At 39.9% G+C, this 20,421-nt stretch overlaps 1 protein-coding gene across 4 annotated transcripts in view; it reads right to left on the minus strand.

The window, feature by feature from the left end:
• LOC147178200 (signal transducer and activator of transcription 5B-like) overlaps nucleotides 1–20,421 on the minus strand; it is a 47,644-nt gene that overhangs the window by 17,187 nt on the left and 10,036 nt on the right. For all 4 annotated transcript variants that reach the window (XM_086068683.1, XM_086068682.1, XM_086068681.1 and 1 more), the window contains exons 3-12: nucleotides 20,042–20,186; nucleotides 19,459–19,539; nucleotides 13,359–13,533; nucleotides 9,879–9,964; nucleotides 8,419–8,567; nucleotides 4,765–4,881; nucleotides 4,483–4,650; nucleotides 1,093–1,180; nucleotides 885–1,007; nucleotides 666–758 (exon numbers count right to left, since the gene is read on the minus strand). In XM_086068683.1, the coding sequence (XP_085924809.1) occupies nucleotides 666–758; nucleotides 885–1,007; nucleotides 1,093–1,180; nucleotides 4,483–4,650; nucleotides 4,765–4,881; nucleotides 8,419–8,567; nucleotides 9,879–9,964; nucleotides 13,359–13,533; nucleotides 19,459–19,539; nucleotides 20,042–20,186 (1,225 nt within the window). The remainder of the gene's footprint in view (nucleotides 1–665; nucleotides 759–884; nucleotides 1,008–1,092; nucleotides 1,181–4,482; nucleotides 4,651–4,764; nucleotides 4,882–8,418; nucleotides 8,568–9,878; nucleotides 9,965–13,358; nucleotides 13,534–19,458; nucleotides 19,540–20,041; nucleotides 20,187–20,421) is intronic.

The raw sequence follows: 20,421 nt of genomic DNA on the forward strand, positions 1-20,421 counted from the left end.
TAAACATACAATCTCTAATAACACTTAATATTGAGGCACTTACTTCCTAATGCACGCACATATTGAGTTCCTCCACATATTGACTCAATTCACAAGCATATTACATTCCTCTTCATCTGATCATTAGCGTGGATTTTAAACAAAACGGCCAAAATATGCCATATGAAAATTAAACTGCACTAAAAAACTAACCACCTTAAGGTGCTAGAACTGCACAAATGGAAATCAACTTGACATTTTAAACAGATGTGCTGCTTTTAATATTGTAGCATGTTGCAGGACATTGTGCCACAGCGATTACATGAACTGTTCAAAACTGCTCAAGATGGCGCTGCATAGGTTATGTCATTAATTTGACAGTTAATCTGTTTAAAAAAAAAATCCTTCAGGAAATCAGAAATCCTTGATATTTTCACTAATAATGTTTAAACACAAGACCTAAAAGGAATGTAGGACAATGAATTGTCAGTGGTGTTTTAAAATGTTACTGAAAAACTGCATGTTTAGTAAATAAAGATTTTAGGATGGTGACAGTTTGGACTTTGGAATGAATAGAATTGTTGTCAAAGGGAATGTTTCGCTCAAATGGAAGTTTGGACAATAGCAAAGAACGGACTGTGGGGCAAATTTTAAGTACCATTGTAGGGCAAAAATGTTTCTCTTACTGGCTCGGAAAAAGCACAATCCCAAATGATGGTAGCTAGTGCGTTGTTGTCTTGGCTGCCATGGACAATGACGACGAGTGGTAAAGAGATCATCTGGAATGACACATAGGCTACATTCAACGTGATATTTACAGTAGGTTTGACTGAGGTTTATTGTAGCATATATTTCACTGCAGTAGCCAGTTCAGTTGGATCAGTAAAATTATGTAAAGCACAAACCTGGATTTTATAGGGAGTGTCACAGCCTGTGATGGTGATCTCTGTTGAAAAAAGGAGGGCAAACTTTTCCTCTGTCACAGACTCAGACCCTTTTCTGTCTGATCTCTTGATCCTCTTGATGGACTGTTGAACACAAGTTAAAATATTAATTTTGTTAGTGTGTGCTCATAGCAAAATTGTAGGCTCAGAAGTGCAGCGTAGTACATACCATATTCCTGAAGTTGGCACACGTGCTCTTGCACGCTGTGTTATGTTCAAGGATGGCTGTGTTATTGATCACGTCCCCAACATTGTCACTGCACATAAAACTACATGTCATGAGGTCATTTGCCACAAATGACAATTTGAAATAAATACAGTACAAATAAAATGAATATACATAAAATAATATTGATAACTAAAAATATGTTAAAAAAGGAGCATCCCATGACGTGCAACTTTCCAAAGAGGAAAGAAGATGACCCTCACCTTGGTTAGATGGACCAAGTGTTGACAGGTTTAGATGATTGAATATTTGAAATAATGATCTCATCTCAATTTACTCACAAATTCACTAACTCAATGTGAATGCAGGACATGTTTAGTTGAACTTAACACTATTATTCTGTTGTATGAATCAGAGTGACAGCAGTTACACAAATGTATTACATTGTCTGCTATCTCCTGGAAGAGCATTTAATTATTCTGCCTGTCATTATATATCACTGGCATACAGACACTTTATTTGTCGTGGAAGGGCAGAAGAGGCATTACAAGTAGCAGCCTTATTAGTTTAGCAGCATTTCTCAAATAGCTTTTAAGTGGCAAAGTTACTTTCGTTATCACATAGCGACAGTGTGGTAGCGATCACAGAAGCTACATTTTACAAAGTAGCTCTAATTTTTAAATGCATCTCTTGCATTTGACGTCATGTTGTGTTGCATCCTCCTGCTGAAGCCCATAATTTGTGCGGACCGGTATAGATTATGGGAAACGTGCAATTTCGATATAATGGCAGACAGGCACATGCACAAACACTTTTTTCAGGGAAGGTGCTCAAGCAAAAACATAACAGAAAACTAAACAAACACTCACAACAGTCATTGCCAATATTATTAATATAATAAAAAAATATATATATTTTAAGACCATATGTATGACTTTTTCTTAACACAATCAACACAGTCAAAAATAAAACTATTGCAAAAGAGGTGAAGAGCAGCAAACTGTACGTGCGCCGTAAATCTGTGAGGGGCACAATTCTCAAATGGACTAAAAAAAAGTGCCTGTCAGATATCAATAAACTTTGTGGGAGAATTGATGACAGACAGGTATTTATTTATTTATTTGTGTAATTGATGAATGAAGAAAAAAGTGCTGCAGGATCCCTTTTTTTTTTATCCCCCACTTGAGTAGCCCACGGGCATGTTCCAAAAATAGCAAATCAGTGATCAGACATTGTGATTTCTTTTTTTTCTTTTCTTTTTTTCTTAAGAGCTCAGTATTGTTCATTCGGTAATTTTACCGATTTGACATGTAATCATCATTGCTCTTTTTATTTTTGTAATTTTTTTTGTATGTGGGTGAGAATGTGCATGTGCGTGTGTGTGTGTGTGTGTGCATGTGTGCGTGCATGTGAGTGTGTACTCATTAGTTCACCTAAAACCTATTCAAAATCCCATACCGTTCCCCTAAACCGAATACTTCAGAATCCAGCTAGAGTCGTGAGGTTGTCAGGAGACCCGAGGAAGGATCAAAGAAAACAAAGGAAAGTGAAATCCAGCACCGACCAGACATTACCTACTACCCACCGGGTTACTAACCAGAGTCTTTCACCAACCCCAGAAACATCTAAATTCCAACAAATTAGGGAGTCCTCAATAGACCAAAGGAGAGAGACTAAGGAAAGGAAGATGAAGCAGAGTAAGATCCACAGACATCAGCCTCCACCGATTCAAGGACCAGGGGAGGAAGCAGATTGTGTTTGAATTTCGATAGATGCTGGTGTGGTGGATCTGGCATGCATGAAAACCTCCACCAAAGAGGGGAGCCGTCAACCCCGGCCAGGACAGAGCAAGCACAACACTTCAGGGCCCCCCAGGCCACGGCAGCGCCAAGGGACAACCCCCGGGCCCCACAGGGGCCACCGGCCGGAGAGCAAACCCAGGAGCCAGGAGACATTGTGATTTCTTAAGAATGTTGAAGTGATCATTTGAAAATATAAATACAGACACAATTTATAGAAAAAAAGTGTTGCATATAGTTATTCAAATGTTTCTAACCTTGTTAAATTATTGTTAATATTGCGAGAAATCATTAACCTATTCAATGTATTCTCTTAGATTAATTTCAGTAATTATTAATAATATATAATTCAAGGTAATTTGATAAAAATTTCATAAGTGCATAACAAACCGGTAGACGTTCAAAAAAGTAGCACTAAGTGTCAAAAAATGTTGGTGACCCCAATTACAACATTTTGATGCAGTTTAGCTTGTTTTGTTATTTGACTATCATACTGTATACAAAATAAGTAAAATTCATATCAAATGCTGAAAAGTGTTAAATTAAATTAAAAAAAGAGTAAATTGTAATTGTATCAGAATATTTTGAATTCATAAAAATATCAAGAATTTGAAGATGCTTTATCAGCTACTATATTAATCCACTACTAATGTTTTATGTTTTTGCCCTGATATTGTTTCAATACTAGTATAGAGGTACTTTATTCATGTATAGAATCTGTCAGAATTTTGGAACAGTGACGTTATGGGGCACACTATCATTCATCCTATCAGCCGGTTGCTTTAACACAAAGTTAATGTTTGTTGAACACAAAAGTGGTTCTGCACACACACACCCGCACATGCCCCAAAAAAAAGAGAGAGAAAAAAAAAAGAGAGAGCAATGATGATGACATGTCAAATCGGTAAGATTACCGAATGAACAATACTGAGCTCTCTCTCAATAAAAAATAAAATAAAAAATAAAAAATAAATAAAGAAGTGGTTCTGCTTAATGTCCTTTATGCCGAAATGCAAAATATCCTTAACAAATACTGCATATCATGTTTGTATGACCAGCGGTGCACATAAGCGGTGCACATAAGCAGTGCACATGAGCACTGCAAATTGAATATTGCGCTCCAGTTCAATGTCTGCCACTGCGCATGAGAATAATGAAGCTCATTCAATCAGCTTGACTGTGGTCAGGCTATGCAGCCTCAATAAAAACAAAACAAAACACGTCAGCCACCTCAACAATATCTTCCGACAGCCAACTTCAAAATATAGGCCACATACATGGGCATCCATGTGGCCCTACTTGTTACGCTTTATTTTGAAGTTGACCCTCACCGTCGCTTTCACTGGACTGCTGCCCCAGAGAAGGGTGTTAAGCTAGCTGATTGCAGGGTCCCATGTAAGAAGCGGGCAATACATTTTTTGAATGGAATTTAATGTATTTTTATAAAACAGTAAATTGTACAGAGAAAGCAATTTTTATTTTGGATAACGGAAATCAAATTTAAGACTCGAAGGATCTGCTACAGATACATTGGTGACGATGCTATGTTATGTCACATGCTTGGGTGTATGTAAATACATTATGAGTTACTAACCTTGGTGTGATGTTCATGCTTCTGGCCTGGAGTTCATTAATGATTTGTGCCTTAAGGACCACAGGCTTCCCGGGTGCTACTTTTTCACCCAGCAGATAGCGCACAGTTGTGGAGAACTTAGACTGCGTCTTTATAACCTGAGGTGGCTGCTTGTCCACCACAAGAGAGCTTGAGGGAAAAATTAAACACAAGGTCAAGTACAAGCATTTTAGTTAGACACACAGGTGTTCATTTAATGTCTTGAGTACTGTTGCCATTGCTGTGTAGAGCAAACGAAACTACCTTTGAACCAGGAGCTGGAGAAGTTGCCTTAACCTTTCCTGCAACTCTGGAATTGGTTCCACAATCAGCATTAATTCCTGTCTCAGCTTCCCATTCACCCCAAGAAGCTGCTCACACCTGACACATGAGCACATGGGAAACATTAATTTCAAGAATCTTGATGACTTATTTTTGGGGGGTTTTAATCGGATGATAACTGAGCTCTGCATTACAGAACAGAGGCCCGAGACATTATGAGTGGCAGGAAGCTACTAGTCAGGTTTCCGATTGTACCAGAACATGGCGCCTTGCCACGAAGAGCAGAAAATGAATGAGGGCCAGATGCACAGCTCGCAGCTCCAGCACATTGATGTGCAGCGATCTGTCCCCTGCAGACCACAGGCCTTGAGCCGTCCTGTGTTGCCAAACTGCACCCAATCTACGTGAAGCACTCTTGGAATTGTTGCCTCAGAAGTCAGGACATTAAAGAACTCAACAGTAACTTAAAGTTCACACACCAAGAAGTCAAGAAACAAAAAAGACAACATGCCAAACTTCAAGCAGCCATGACAATGCTCGCAATAGAGGTAAGAAGAAATATATCAAACTTAGCATAATACTGTATAAAAATAGTTTTAAACTCAATCAGTGCTGTCAGCTTGCTCTAACAGCAGACAAAGAGGAGTCTCAAGAATAATCATCTTCATTTGTCATGTACACACACATACATACGGTCAATTCGACCTCTGCATTTGATCCATCACAGTAGTGGACACAGCAAACACACAATGCAGTTTTTCCTGCTTGGCTCTCAACTAGGGCTGGGCAACATGGCTCAAAATTCATATCATGTAATCAAATGCATCCCTTCAAAGTAATGGTATATATCACAATATAAAATCCATCCATCCATTTTCTTCTTTGTGGGGGCAGAAGGTTTAACAGGGAGACCCAGACTTCCCTCTCCCCAGCCACTTCGTCCAGCTCTTCTGGGGAAATCCCAAGATGTTCAAAGGCCAGTCAGGAAACAGTCTCTCCAGCTTGTCTCTGGGCCATTCCCGGGTGCTATTCTCGGTGGGATGTGTCCGGACCACTACACCAGGGAGGCGTTCAGGAGACATCCTAATCAGATGCCTAAACCACCTCATCTGAATTCTCTCGATGCGGAGGAACAGCGGCTCTACTCTGAGATGCGCCCAGATGACCGAGTTTCTTACCCTATCTCTAAGGGAGAGCCCGGACACCCTATGGAGGAAACTTATTTCGGCCGCTTGTATGGGGATTTTGTTCTTTTGGTTACGGCACTCAGCTCATGACCATAGGTGAGGGTAGGAACGTAGATTGGCTGGTAAATCAAGAACCTCGCCTTTGGACTCAGCTCTTTATTCACTATGATAGACTGATACAGAGTCCGCATCATTCACCTATCGATCACCCACTCCATTCTTCCCTCACTCGTAATCAAGACCCTGAGATGCTTGGACTTCTCCACTTGGGGCAGGATCTCAGGGCACTCCACCCTTATCCAACTGAGGACCATGGTCTCAGATTTGGAGGTTTTCATTCCAACTGCTTCACACTCGGCTACGAACTGTTCCAGTGAGATGCGGAGATCACGTCTTGATGAAGCTAACAGTACCATATCATCTACAAGAAGTAGAGACGTGATACTGAGGCAACCAAACCAAACTCCATCAATGCCTTGACTGCACCTACAAATTCTGCCTATAAAGGACTGGAAGCAAATCTCACTTACTGCTGGCAATGCGCACCACACTCTGAAAGTGGTTGTACAGGGAATGAACAGCCCGTATCAGGGGGTTTGGTACCGCGTACTTCCGAAGCACCTCCCACAGAACTCCCCAAGGGAGGCGGTCGAACGCCTTCTCCAAGTGCACAAACCACATTTAGACTGGATGGACGAACTCCCATGCACCCTGCTCAGGGTGTAAAGCCCTGCTCCATGGCCAGCAAAACCACACGGTTACTCTTGAGTCCGAGGTTCCGCTTCTCGGTGGACTCTTCTCTCCAGGGAAGCTGAGGAGTGTGTTCCTCCTGTAGTTGGAACACATCTTTCAGTCTCCCTTCTTAAAAAGTGTGCCAAAATCCTGGTGTGTCAACCAGGACAGCCCCACAACATCCAGAGCCTTTTGGAACTCCGGGCGGATCTCATCCCGGAGCCTTTCCACCAAGGAGCTTTTTAACCAACACAGTGACTTCAACCCCAGGGATAGAACAGCCCACCTCACAGTGCCCAGACTCTGCTTCCTTGAAGGAAGGTGTGGCAGTGGAATTGAGGAGGTCTTTGAAACATTCTATCCACCCACTTACAGCGTCCCAGGTCAAGGTCAGCAGCATCCCATCTCCACCATACACAGTGTTGTAGTGTCCTGATTGCTAATTCTAGTCCTCTAGATGGAGGACTAGAATTTCTTCAAAGACGTCCGAAAGTCGTTTTCCATGGCCTCATGGAACTCATGTCATATGATGCCTATACTATCTATTGCCTCGTGTGTTACAAACCATGCATTATGACATAATCAAACATAAATTGGATGCCGCGCAGAATAAGGAACACAAGGCTTGTAGTATTAAATGCAAGTACAGCAACAAAAAAGTATTTTATTTTGTGAATCCAGCAACAGAACCACTCAAGCTCCTCCTGTTGCAGTGTAAAGAAAGGTAAAAATGTTTTTTTCCCTTCACATTGCAAGAAGTAAATATGATTATGGTGATTTTTATTTATGTATTTTTTATTGTGCACATCAGGTAGCAGACGTCGAGATGATCCTTGGATGGAATCATGCTGACTTTGTGGTGTGCATCATGTTGCACAAAGGACAATGTTTTCACATCTATCAGAAAGTATGCGTCATCAAGGTGGATAAGACTGCAGGCATGCACACACACTTGTAAATAACTTAGTCTTCATAGTTTGGAAACATTTTAAAATTGTAAATAGATACTTGGATAATTTCGTAGTTAGATCATCAATATCCTTTTCTTATGAATTGTTTGATGTTATTTTGAAGAAAAAAATACTGTTTATATGATTGACCTGTAATAAAAAAAAAAGTAATGCTGTCAAAATATATATATATTTTTTACTTTAAATGCATCTTTTCACAAAACCCTCAATTTCTCCGTTTTTTTTTTCAAAAACTGGATTTTCGGTTAAACTTGCCTCTCTTCTACTGCTGATTACTCAAGAATGACAAATTCTGATGAAAGATGAGGGTTTACGCTTTCTTTCGGTAGGTCCCCATGATTATATACCCATAGAACACAATATTCTGTATAATTGGTTAAAATCCTGTATAATGGCTGGCACTGAGGGGATGGCAGCGCTGCAAATGGCTGGCATTCAATGAGTTAATTATGGAATATTAAGTCTTCTTAAATATCAAGGACATGATAAAAACTCCCCAAACATAAAATTCCAAATTCAATTTTGCGGAGGAAGTAACTAGTTAAATGATTTAGTGTTATAATCACTTAAGTGTTACACAAACATTGGCATCAGCAAGGATGTAAATATAAATGCCATGCGACTAATGTGATGACTAGTTATTATCGAGCTAATGTGGCTATCTAGGTGCTCCCCTGGTTGCAATGCTTGTATAGGCCCGTTGCTTCAGAATGACTGCAATAGCAGTAATAAAGCTGGTATCTTACCACATCTGCAGGATATTGAGGTTGTCATCAAAAGGATGTCCAATGGTTGCCTTGTACTGCTGCCATCTCCAGGTCTTCAGCTTGTTGAGGAGTTGGGCCTGACACTGGTCCAGACAGTCCACACACTGACTGAGCAATTGAAAACGCTTCTGTAACAATACAATATGGTACAATGACACATGTTGTTTGCCTATTTACACATCCTGACTTAAAGTTGCAATATGGAACTTTCCCCCCCAAAATAACTGTACAATAAGCTTTTTATTTGACCATTTATGAGTGAAATACTTTCTAATTAGTAGATTAACACCTTAGCTGTTCACAATGGGTACTCCTGCAAGCCTCTGCCAATAGTTTTCAGACTGGATTCGGGTTAGAATTCCCCATGCCCTGTCTGCGGATGTGACGTAATGTGCGTGGTGTGTATGTGAAAAACGGTATGTGCAGTTTCATTTTTTATCAGCAGGTGGCAGTAGCGATTCGAAATGGAATATTCTACGTTCAGTAGCTTTAAGCCTTTAACAGGCAAGGAATATTATAGGCTGTGGGTGTCATTATGAAGAAACGGTGCAGCATTATCACTAAAAGACAGTTCAAAAAGAGTAAGCCAATAATGAATGTTGATCTAGTTTATAAACCTTATCTGGGTTAATTAAAATGCAGTAAGAGACATCCCAGCAGCCGCACGGCGTCAGCACCGAGGAGTCCACCCACCAGGTGTGGGCCACAACGATCAACCAAAGCATGCGAGGAAGAGCGATGCTTTATCCTCGCTGCAATACCTAATAAACTACTAGTTTGGCTTGTCGGCAGACAAATCTCACTTGCCTCCAAACCCAGAAGTGCATTTTAGCATAGAGTGAATGAAATCCAGGGCGAGTAGGTGATGTCAGTACGCTGGTGTGCGTACACTGCTACGTTCAAGTGCGCCATTGGAAAATTGCCAACACTTCTACTGCTGCACAGACACAACTTAAAAAGACGCATTTCGGAACTGAAGCATGACACCGTTTCATTTCCCGTGAATTAGTGCCATCTTTGGTACCCATCCCACCCGGAGTTCACTGATACACTCTCTTTAACATGAGTTGACCCCCCCCCCCCCAAATCATTGAATCTGTACCATGTAGGTCAACTATTTTGGTGTCAAAATGGCAAATTTTAACGAAAGATGAGTGATTTTCATGCCTAAAGAACAGATTAATTGCATTTCCATTCATTTCAATGGGATTTTGAGATAGGAGCAGGGTCACAAAATTTAACTCAAGGCATCTCAAGGCACCACTGTACTTTGATAATACAGATAATCGTGATCATTTTGTGATATGATTCTGAATACAAGGAAGATTACCATTTTATCTATAACTTTAACTACATGTATACAGGTGTGCCCTTGTGTACTTCCTGAGACCCTCCTCTTATGTATCCTGGGGATTCATAAAGCAGGAAAAAATGCTCACCGTTGCCATGGTGTTGACATTGTACTCCAGCTGCTGGATGTGTTTTTGCAGTCTGCTGACTTCTGACACCGTGGGATCCATGGTCCCTGTGCCACCAGCAAAAAAAACCCCACAACAAGTTCAAGCCATCCTGCAGTGCTTGAAAACAAAACAATGGTACATCAACACATGTACCCAATTATTGTCTACCCCATTCATTGACTACGAAAGATATTGGTTTGATACCACTTTGCAATAAGGCTACCTTTATGAAGGGTTTGTAAATGAACATTGGAATGGAATAGCGCTATTTATATAGCACATTTTTAGCTTTAGTGCCCAAAGCGCTTTACAAAGCCTCACATTCACACACTAGTGGGTGAGGCTCAGCGGCCCACATTACAACATTAACATTAACAATTAATTAACATAATTAAACGCTGACCTTTCTTGAGTTGTTTAACATATCTAGATGTAAATACCATGAAATAAAAGCTGAAATTCTGAACTTTTGTCTCATATTTTGAAACCCAAATTTCTTTAGTGTGCAACAAAAACAAAGGAATTGACTTTGCCATTCCAATACTTCTGGAGGCAACGGTAAGCAAATATACTTGTGCTGGGGGGAAAAATTCGACCACACAAATTGACTGGCAAAAAAATCTCTGCCTTAAAACTATAATTAATAATTTTAAAACCCTATTTGCGGCACGCAGCAAAAATGTTTGGCCACTTTCGTGTCAGCACCAAATGTCCGACTTTTTATGGAGTAATACACAAATAAAAAGAAAATCCCAGGGGTTGTGGTTGCTTTAAACTAAAAAAGGACAAAATAAAGCTTTAGGTAATTACTGCAAAGTTAGGTTGGTGAAGCTTGGAGACAGCCAGTGGACACCTACTACTGGAGGTAACATGTTTTTGTTTTGTTAAACAGTATATTCATTAGCTAATGTTTTATATCCTACCATCACAAGTTCGAATGCAACCAATCGTGTTTGTAGAATACATACTGTAGTGTATTCATTTTTAGATGACCCTTGTGTGGGTGCCCATTCTCTTTGACTAAGTGCACCTTAGCTTTGGTTCTTTTTAAAGTAACACTAATGGGTGGATGGATGGATAGAAGTATGAGTAGTAGTAGCAGTAGTTAAAGCACTAGCAACAGAGGTGGCAAATCCAGGTCCAGAAAATTAAAACCCTGCCACAGATTGGTTTTAGCCCCTGATGCTAGCTAGCTCTCTAGCTGCTAAACGAACACCATGGAAGCTAGCTAGGGGGCTAGCTAGTTAGCACTTGGGGCTAAAGCCAAACTGTGGCAGGATTTTTACTTTCTGGAACTGGATTTACCATCTCTGACTAGCAATACTAGTTGCACTAGCACTGAACAAGTATAAGCCTTGTCACAGTACATCCCATAGTTAATTTACGGGAGCAAAGCCTCTGTTGAATTATTAACATTGTTTTTCAGTTTAAATTTATATTTTAGCCGTTTTGGATTTAGTTATAGCTGTGTAGCTCAATGAATAGTATTGTCTATTGTATTTTTATCTGTCTCTTTCGCCTGAGAAGAAAAGGGCAACAAGTTTCTTTTCCATGTTATCTAGAAGGGAGTGTAGCATAGTGCCGGTCTCAGTCGGTCGAAGAGACAGGCTGATTTATTATTGTTTTTCTCTAATCTGATTTATACCTATCAACTCAATCAAAGGCTGGGCTCTATTTCAATGTCACAAGAATAGATCTTTTCCTGTTCCAACAGCACAGGACCTACGGATCTTAACCAAATAACATTTACTAATCCCAACTAACAAAAACTATCAGGGTTTTTCCTCCAAATAAAATTTATGTGGGTTTATTAGAAGACTAAACATATTCCGCTCTCAGGTTGATGACGGAAAGGAGAGACAACATTCCACAACTGGTCTACAAGGCTGCCGGCTATCTCATCAACTGATGATCATCAATCTTATCACCTCCGACCTGGGAGCCACGTCAGCTGACCCAGTGTTCGGTTCTGGAGCGGCCGTTTGGACATCGTTCTGACATCATTCAACGGATCAAGTCAAGTGCCTTTTCCTGGGCAATCATCACGAGAATCACATTTGCAGGCAATCTATTCTGGGGTTCTGCAAAAAGATGACAACGTCATCTTCTCATTCAACAAAGAACTTCATCACGAGATGGCTTCAAAGAACACATATTCGTCTGCCGATACATTGCGACACTTTTTAATGAACAACATTTTATGTTAAGCCTCACATATGCTATGCTTATTCCACTAAAAATCTTTTAAATGTATCAAATTGTTTTTTAATGTCATATGATTGCTAAACTACCTCCTCTCCTGCTAAAGGGCTAAACTATCTCCTCTCCTGCTAAAGGGATGTTTTAATGATAATTATTTCCACCACACAACCATTGAGAAAAAAATGTTTTAATGTGTTGAGCTCTCATGAGCTCAAATGAGGGAATGTTGAATTATTAACATTGTTTTTCAGTTTCAATTTATATTTTAGCCGTTTTGGATTTAGTTATAGCTGTGTAGCTCAATGAATAGTATTGTCTATTGTATTTTTATCTGTCTCTTTCGCCTGAGAAGAAAAGGGCAACAAGTTTCTTTTCCATGTTATCTAGAAGGGAGTGTAGCATAGTGCCGGTCTCAGTCGGTCAAAGAGACAGGCTGATTTATTATTGTTTTTCTCTAATCTGATTTATACCTATGAGAACTTGCTGATGGGAGGAGAGGGGGATTTTCTTGTATTCACTGATTTGCAATAAATGTACTGTGTGCTGGAGGAGGAGACACACTTTTGAACAGAACACTGCTTGGGTGACTTCATTTGTGTGATCAGAAGCTTCTGATATAACAATACCTTTGCAAAGGGACTTCTTCACCAGAATCTCACCATTCAGTTAATTGAACACGCAAAGAGTAGAATACAAATATTGTCTACTCTAACACCTCTTACAATAAATTGTCTGGTTTATCTTGTCTCGGTGCATGTTAAAGCTTCTCCAACTAACTTAAGTTAGTATAGCTTGCTCTAAAGCGCATTTCTCAACACATTGCCAAGCAGTGGTGGAGTGGGAGTGTAAAGTGGTGTGATTATTGTGGGAAATGCATAATTTTTTTTTAAAGAGCAGGTGAGTGTGACAGTTGTGTTTAAAAAAAATAATACTTTAGTAAGTCCATACGTCCACTGCTAGCGGGCCAATCGGAGCAGCCTTAATGTAAATGGCTACCAGAGGCACTTGGCCCTAACCCTGTCTGTAAGCTGAATTCTCGTGGTATTTGTGAGTTCACTAACCCCTAAGAATCCATCTTGCATCGAGCCCGCTGACTTTCTCCGAGCTGAACGACCAATCACAAAGCAACAGTGTATTTCGGGGCGGAATACGTTGTTGCCATTGTCGGTGAAGGGAGGGGGCGATTACCCAAGTAATTGAGGGAAAAATTGATTCCAAAAAGATATTTTTGTGACAACTGTACTTTTTTTGTATTACCTTGCAAAGACTCATAATTCTGCCTTTCCCAATTGAGCTCTTCTTGCACCTGGTGTATGTTCTGTCGCAAGTCCTGGACCTCCAGCACTTTGAGAACCAAGTGATCTGCATCCTGCATGCTGGGCAATGCCGATTCCCGAGGGACACACGGTTGATGCTGTGGAGGTTCGTTTACCTGTGACATATGCACACATGACACACCACCTAAATTATGTTATAAGCACGTTCATCCATTATCGACGGTGGACAAGCATCAACGTATTGGCTTATGTTGACTAACCACCAAAGCCGCTAGGCAACAAGACTGAGATAACTGTTGACGGTAATGTCCCCGCATTCCACTGCCACCACACCGTTAGTGTGAGCGCCTAGAGAGACAGCAAAGTCAAGCTAGCCCCCATAACTGTTGTTTACACTATTTTATGCTCCACGATGACAACTTCAAAATAAAAACCTAAAAAGTAATACTGTTACATAGACATTGATGCCTTAATTAGGGATGGGCGAGTACCGGTACCAGGTATCAGTATCAGGCCGATACCAGGCCAATTTCATGGTATCGGTACTCGCAATCGGAATCGATACTGGTATCAGCCCCCGCTCTTGTGGCCATTTTCCATTCAGGAACTGGAAAAACTGGGGGGAACGAAAGTTTTATGTATACTAATTCCTATACAGAGCAGCCTTCCAAATTAAAAGCATGGATTTCAAAAAGATGTAATCAAACATCACACACTAAACAGCTTGAGGAATTCTTAACATGGTAGATATTACTAAATTACTTGAAACCCTATTGTACTGAATTTAATTCTTTGCATTTCACTCTATTTCGTACAAGCAAATATTTTGATTGGGATTTTTTTTTCTGGCCACTGGATTATTTGTTTCATTTTCTTTATGGATTTTTAAAATTAATTTTATTGTGTGCTCTATGCAAATTTTTAAAATATTTTTATGAGAAAATTTAAAAAAAATGGAATGCTTATGTCCAGTACATGCTTTACTTATGTAGTACTTATGAGTTGAATTATATGGCTACTGGACATTCATGAATTTAAGGAACGCAGGACAGATGGTGGTTGACTTTGCAAAAAGAATGGAAATGGCTGTTGTGAATACTTTTTCTAGAAGAGGCAGGAACATAGGGTGACTTACAAGAGCGGAGGTAGGAGTATACAGGTAGATTACATTTTATATAGACGATGTAATCTGAAGGAGATCAGCAACTGCAAAGTAGTGATAGGTGAGAGTGTAGCCAGACAGCATAGGATGGTAGTGTGTAGGATGACTGGTGGTGAGGAAGACAAAGACGGCAAAGGCAGAGGACGAAATAGTGGAAGCTGAAAAAGAAAGAGTGTTGTATGACTTTCAGGAAGGAGTTGAGACTATGGATGGTCAGGAGGTGCTTCTGGACTGGACAACTACAGCAAATGTGATCAGGGAGACAGGTAGGACAGTCCTTGGTCTGGAAGGAAAGGAGATAAGGAGACTTGGTGGTGAAATGAGGAGGTGCAGAAGTGGATCCAGAGAAAGAGGTTAGCTAAGAAGAAGTGGGACACTGAGTGGACTGAAGAAAGCAGACAGGATTAGTGTGTTGACAGATGCCAGTAGTGTGATGGGAAGATGGAAAGAGTACTTTTTAAGAGTTTATTAATGAGGAAAATTTGAGAGAGCAAAGAGTAGAAGAGGTAGGTGACTGTTGTGGACCAGGAAGTAGCAAAGATTAGTAAGGATGAAGTGAAAAGGGCATTGTGGAAAGGCACTTGATCTTGATGATATACCTGTGGCGGTATGGAAGTGCCTAGGAGAGGTAGCAGTAGAATTTCTGACTGGGATGTTCAACAGAATCTTAGATAGTGAGAAGATGCCTGAGGAATGGAGAAGTGTGCTGGTGCCCATTTTTAAGAACAAGGGAGACGTGCAGAGTTGTGGCAACTACAGAGGAATAAAGCTGATGAGCCACGCAATGAAGCTATGGGAAAGAGAAGCTAGACTGAGGACAGAGGTGAACATTTGTGAGCAGCAGTATGGTTTCATGCCAAAAAAAAAAAAAGAGTACCACAGATGCAGTATTTGCTTTGAGGATGTTGATAAAGAAGTACAGAGAAGGTCAGAAGGAGCTGCATTGTGTCTTTGGAGATCTGGAGAAAGCTTACAGGATGCCCAGAGAGGAACTGTGGTTTTGTATGAGGAAGTCTGGAGTAGCAGAGAAGTATGTTCAAGTGGTGCAGGACATGTATGAGGACTGTAAGACAGTGGTGAGGTGTGCTGTAGGTGTGACGAGTTCAAAGTGGAGGTGGGACGACATCAGGGATTAGCTCAAAGCCCCTTGTTGTTCGCTATGGTAATGGACAGGATGACAGACGAGGTTAGGTTTTAATCTCCATGGACTATGATGTTTGCAGATGACATTGTGATCTGTAGTGAGAGCAGGGAACAGATGGAGGAGAAGCTCGAGGCATGGATGTTTGCCCTGTAAAGGAGGGGAATGAAGGTTAGCCGTAGCAAGACGGAATATCAGTGCGTGAATGGGAGGGACCCAAGTGAAAGAGTGAAGTTACAGGGAGAAGAGAACAAGAAGGTGGAGGAGTTTAAGTGTTTAGGGTCAACAGTCCAGAGCAATGGAGAGTGTGGAAAAAAAGTGATGAAGCGTGTGCAGGCAGGCTGGACCTGGTGGAGAAAAGTGTCAGGTGTGATGTGTGATAGAAGAGTTTCAGCTAAAATGAAAGGAAAGATTTATACAACTGTGGTGAGAACAGCGATGTTGTTTGGTCTGGAGACAGTGCCACGGAGAAAAAGACAGGAGGTAGAGCTGGAGGTGGCAGAGATGAAGATGCTGAGGTTCTTTTTGAGAGTGACCAGGATGGATAGAATCAGGTACGAGTACATCCAAGTGACAGCACATGTTAGAGGCTTTGGAGATAAAGTCAGAGAGGCCAGACTGAGATGGTTTGGACATTTCCAGAGGAGAGATAGTGAGTATATTGGCAGAAGGAGTCTAAAGGAAGACCAAAGAGGAGATTTATGAATGTAGTTAAAGAGGACACGGAGGTAGTTGGTGTGAGAGCAGAGGATGCAGAGGACAGGGTTGGATGGAGGCAACTGATTCGCTGTGGCGACCCCTGAAGGGATAAGCCGAAAGGAAAAGAAGAAGATGATGGCAAACTTTTCAAAGGTTTATGCTTTCCTGATGACGCTTAATACTAAGTTTAGTGTTGTAGCAGTGTCAGAAACATGGTTGAATGATGACAAAGTAAATTACTAGGAATTAGAAGGGTATCATATGTTTTTTTGTTAACAGGAAAAGAAAAAGGGGAGGAGGTGTGATTGTATATGTTGAAGAAAGCTTACAATGTAAGCAAGTAGTAAATATGTGAAAAGTGATTGATGACATGTTGGAAATTGTAACAGTAGAAATTGAGATGGTAAATGCTAAAAATATGATTATAAGTTGTGTGTATAAAGCTCCTGCGTGTGAAATTGAAATTGTGAAGGAACTAATGTTTGAAAAAATAAGAAGAAGATTGTATTTGTATGTGGGGACACTACTACTACTACTACTACTACTAGAGGGACATATGGGGACAACTGACTTTATTAACACTATGTACAGTGTTGGTTTATTTCCTAGAATCACTAAACCAAGTAGAATTACTAGTTCTTCTGCAAGCCTAATTGACAACATTTGTTCTAACATCATGGAACCAAGTGTGGGGGGTTTGTTTATCCAAGACATAAGTGATCATTTGCCTATTGTTATAACCTTTTACTGTAAATTAAGCAGAAAATGTGTTAAAAAAATCAGAACATTCAGATTGAGAAATCACGAAACAGTGGAGTTATTAAGAACGGACCTAGTGAGGCAAACTTGGGATCCTGTTTATGTTGCTGATGTAGATAATGCCTATAATTCATTTTCAGGATATTTAATAAATGCTATGATAAAAACTGTCCATTAAAAACATATAGTGTTAGGAAGAAAGAAAAACAAGCCATGGATTTCTAAACCCCTACAGAATGCAATTACAGAAAACATTCTTTGCATAAAGATATTTTAATTAATAGAATAGAAGAAGCAGAGAAGAGATACAAGATATATAAAAATAAATTGATGAAGAGAGTTACAGCAAATTAATGGAAAAGAGCAGAAACAATATTAGAGAGACCTGGAAAGTAATTAATAACACACTGGAAAAGCTACTTTGCCTCTCTCTATCTTAGGATATACTTGTCTTTACAAAAAGGAAGACATAGCAAATGAATTCAATCTTTTTTTGTTGTTGCAAATGTTGGGCCTAGTTTAGCAAATGATATTACTCAGCCAAGTAATATTGATGATGTAAGTAATTTGATAGAAATAATTCCAAAGAGTATGTATCTTAAAGAAACTGATGAATATGAAGTAATAAAGTTTGTTAGAGCTTTTAAAAGTAAATGGTCTACAGATAATAATGGTTTGGATATAGCTCTAATTAAGAATACTATTGAAGTTGTGGCTAAACCTCTAACCTACATTTTTAATCTGTCACTTTCAACTGGAAAAATTCCAACTGAAATGAAAACAGCAAAGGTGATTCCTTTATATAAATCTGAAAACAAAAAAGATACAGTGTCAAATTAAAGACTAGTGTCCCTGCTTCCACAATTTTCAAAAATTCTGGAGAAATTATTTGTGATTAGATAGAGAGACAGACGGAGAGACAGACAGACAGACGGAGAGACAGATAGATAGATAGATAGATAGACAGACATACAGCCAGACAGATGTTGGGCTAGCCTGCTAGCTCTTAGCGCTCTTCCTTGGTAACAAGCAGTCTGGATGACTTTGACAGCTCATAGGTTTCTTTGTGAATGTTATTTAAAATTAACACATGCTGCAGTGAATATGATTCAAAACAGTTACCTTGAGTGACTTTTGAAACTGACCACGCTAAGACCAACACATATCCATCCAGTGACACGTCTCATTTAATTGTTGTCCAACAAAAAAAGTATGCGTGGGACAACCATTAAGCTACATAGTGAGCCCTTATCCACTTTTTGTTTGGCCAACAAGTTGGACAGCGGCGAAGGCTCGACTGCGCTGTCTCTCCAACATAAAAAATTTAACAAAAATAATCTACATTTTTATTAAATGTACTTGTAATCTGATTATGCATTTTTTCTGTAACAGTTACTGAATACAGTTACTTTTTTTTGGTATCCAGTATACGTAACGCCGTTACATGTATTCCGTTACTCCCCAAACCCGCTTAAATTCACATTGTGTATAGCAGCAAACTTAATTTTCTCATCTAGAAGTAAAGAGAAACTGATTTTTAAAAGTCTCTGCTTTAATGTAATTTTTAAAATATAATTTATTAAAAAATATTCCTTTATTTGCTGTACGTAGAGCTGCAAAGAAACTTGAAGTACTGAACTATTTTCAATTGAACTTTTAATAATTTAAGCTTTTTAATTTTTCTGATAAACTAATTTAAAGTGAAACACCAAATCACTTCCAAAAACACAACAAAATATAAATTAAAATATGGAAAACAAAAAAATGGGGGTTGCGGTGGAGGGCAGCATCCAGAAAACCTTTGTGAAGTTAAGTACCTCTGTTTAAAGGAGCTGATCTGGTTTCTTCTGTTGAAAAATATCTGCCGTGTTTTGGAGAAGATTCTCTCAGGAGGGACTGACATTGCCACAATGTACAGTCTCCATCCAGCATCAAGCAGCAACACTTGCATTAGTGGCGCCTTCATTATAATGTTTTCCCTTGCAGACTCTACTACCTACATTCTGCCTTTGTACTGTCAATAAAGTTCAAATGTGTCCAGATAAAATTCCTTTTGATTTTCTTCACCATTCTTTACGAAAGTGTTCTTGCTCCCTGCATGTGCAGCCAGTGTCTAATTGCCAATTAGTCTCTGACAATAGTAATTCACAAGTGCAGGCTCTTTGAAGTGAAAGACGAGAACTGTCAGCGTTCACTTCTGCTTTATTCGCGACCGACAGGCACATCACTACTTTTTTGTGTCCGCGTTGGGTTTTCAGTTTTGTGTATGTGTGTGTTGGGGATGAGGAATAAGTTACAGAAAGAAGAAAGTTTCCTTACAGCCTCGAGCAGGACCCTCTCTTTGCGTAGCGTGTCCCTCACCATCACTGCAAACTGCAGCGGCTGGTGTTGAAACATGCCCTGAAAAACAACATCCATTACATTGTTATGACTTAGTACAGTGCATTCTTGTCTTGCATTCATCTCAAAAGTCTGGTTTGACAACACTATGACTACCTTTTGAAAATTAAGTGTTGTGAGGTGTTTTTTATTTTGTGAGTGGTTTCCCCGCACACATTTGCGGTTCACGGTTTTCATTATTTTTTGGTATGTTTGTTTGTTTTTTGGGAGAGGGGTGAATTGGTGCAACCACTGTTTCTAGTGGAAAATGCTTATTGGAGGAAAAAAAAGTTTATTTTAATTTTTTTATTGCAATGCCCGTTATTTACACGTAGATTTTCACTAGTCGCAGACTCGCAGGCTGGCCCAGTCCCTGTTCCCCACAAATAGGGGGTGCCACTATATTCAAGATTCCACCAAACAGTAACAGTACATTCAAGTTAAATGTCATTTAATGTACTCGGCCGATCAACAAATGCCTCAGAATCAGTTGTGTTATGGTGGATACTGCTGGCGTCCCTACCATGTTTCTACTGATCTGCATCAGCTTCATTTTATCCACCACGTTAGCATTATGCTGAGAAAATGACTGCAGCAGCATTATGATCTCATTCAATAGAGCGCGGGCATTTGCTTCCTGCTCCACTTTCTCCAGAGCAAACTCCTCCCTGAGAAAACACAAAGAAAACTCAAAGAAACACAGTATGACATGTTTCCATTGTTTACAATGAGTGTGTGTGTGTGCGTGTGCGTGCGTGTGGGCCAGTTTATGCAACAAAATGGGGACATCATTCCGACTTTTCACAGACAAGTGGGGACCTCACCTACAAATGGGGACATTTTTGAAGTCCCCATTTTGCTTAGCTTTTTGAGGGTCAAGACTTGGTTTTAGAGTTTAGTTTG

Source organism: Leptonotus elevatus, chromosome 2 (assembly GCF_054856555.1).
Source record: "Leptonotus elevatus isolate MCC_2025b chromosome 2, RoL_Lele_1.0, whole genome shotgun sequence".
In the NCBI taxonomy this organism is placed as follows: domain Eukaryota; kingdom Metazoa; phylum Chordata; class Actinopteri; order Syngnathiformes; family Syngnathidae; genus Leptonotus; species Leptonotus elevatus.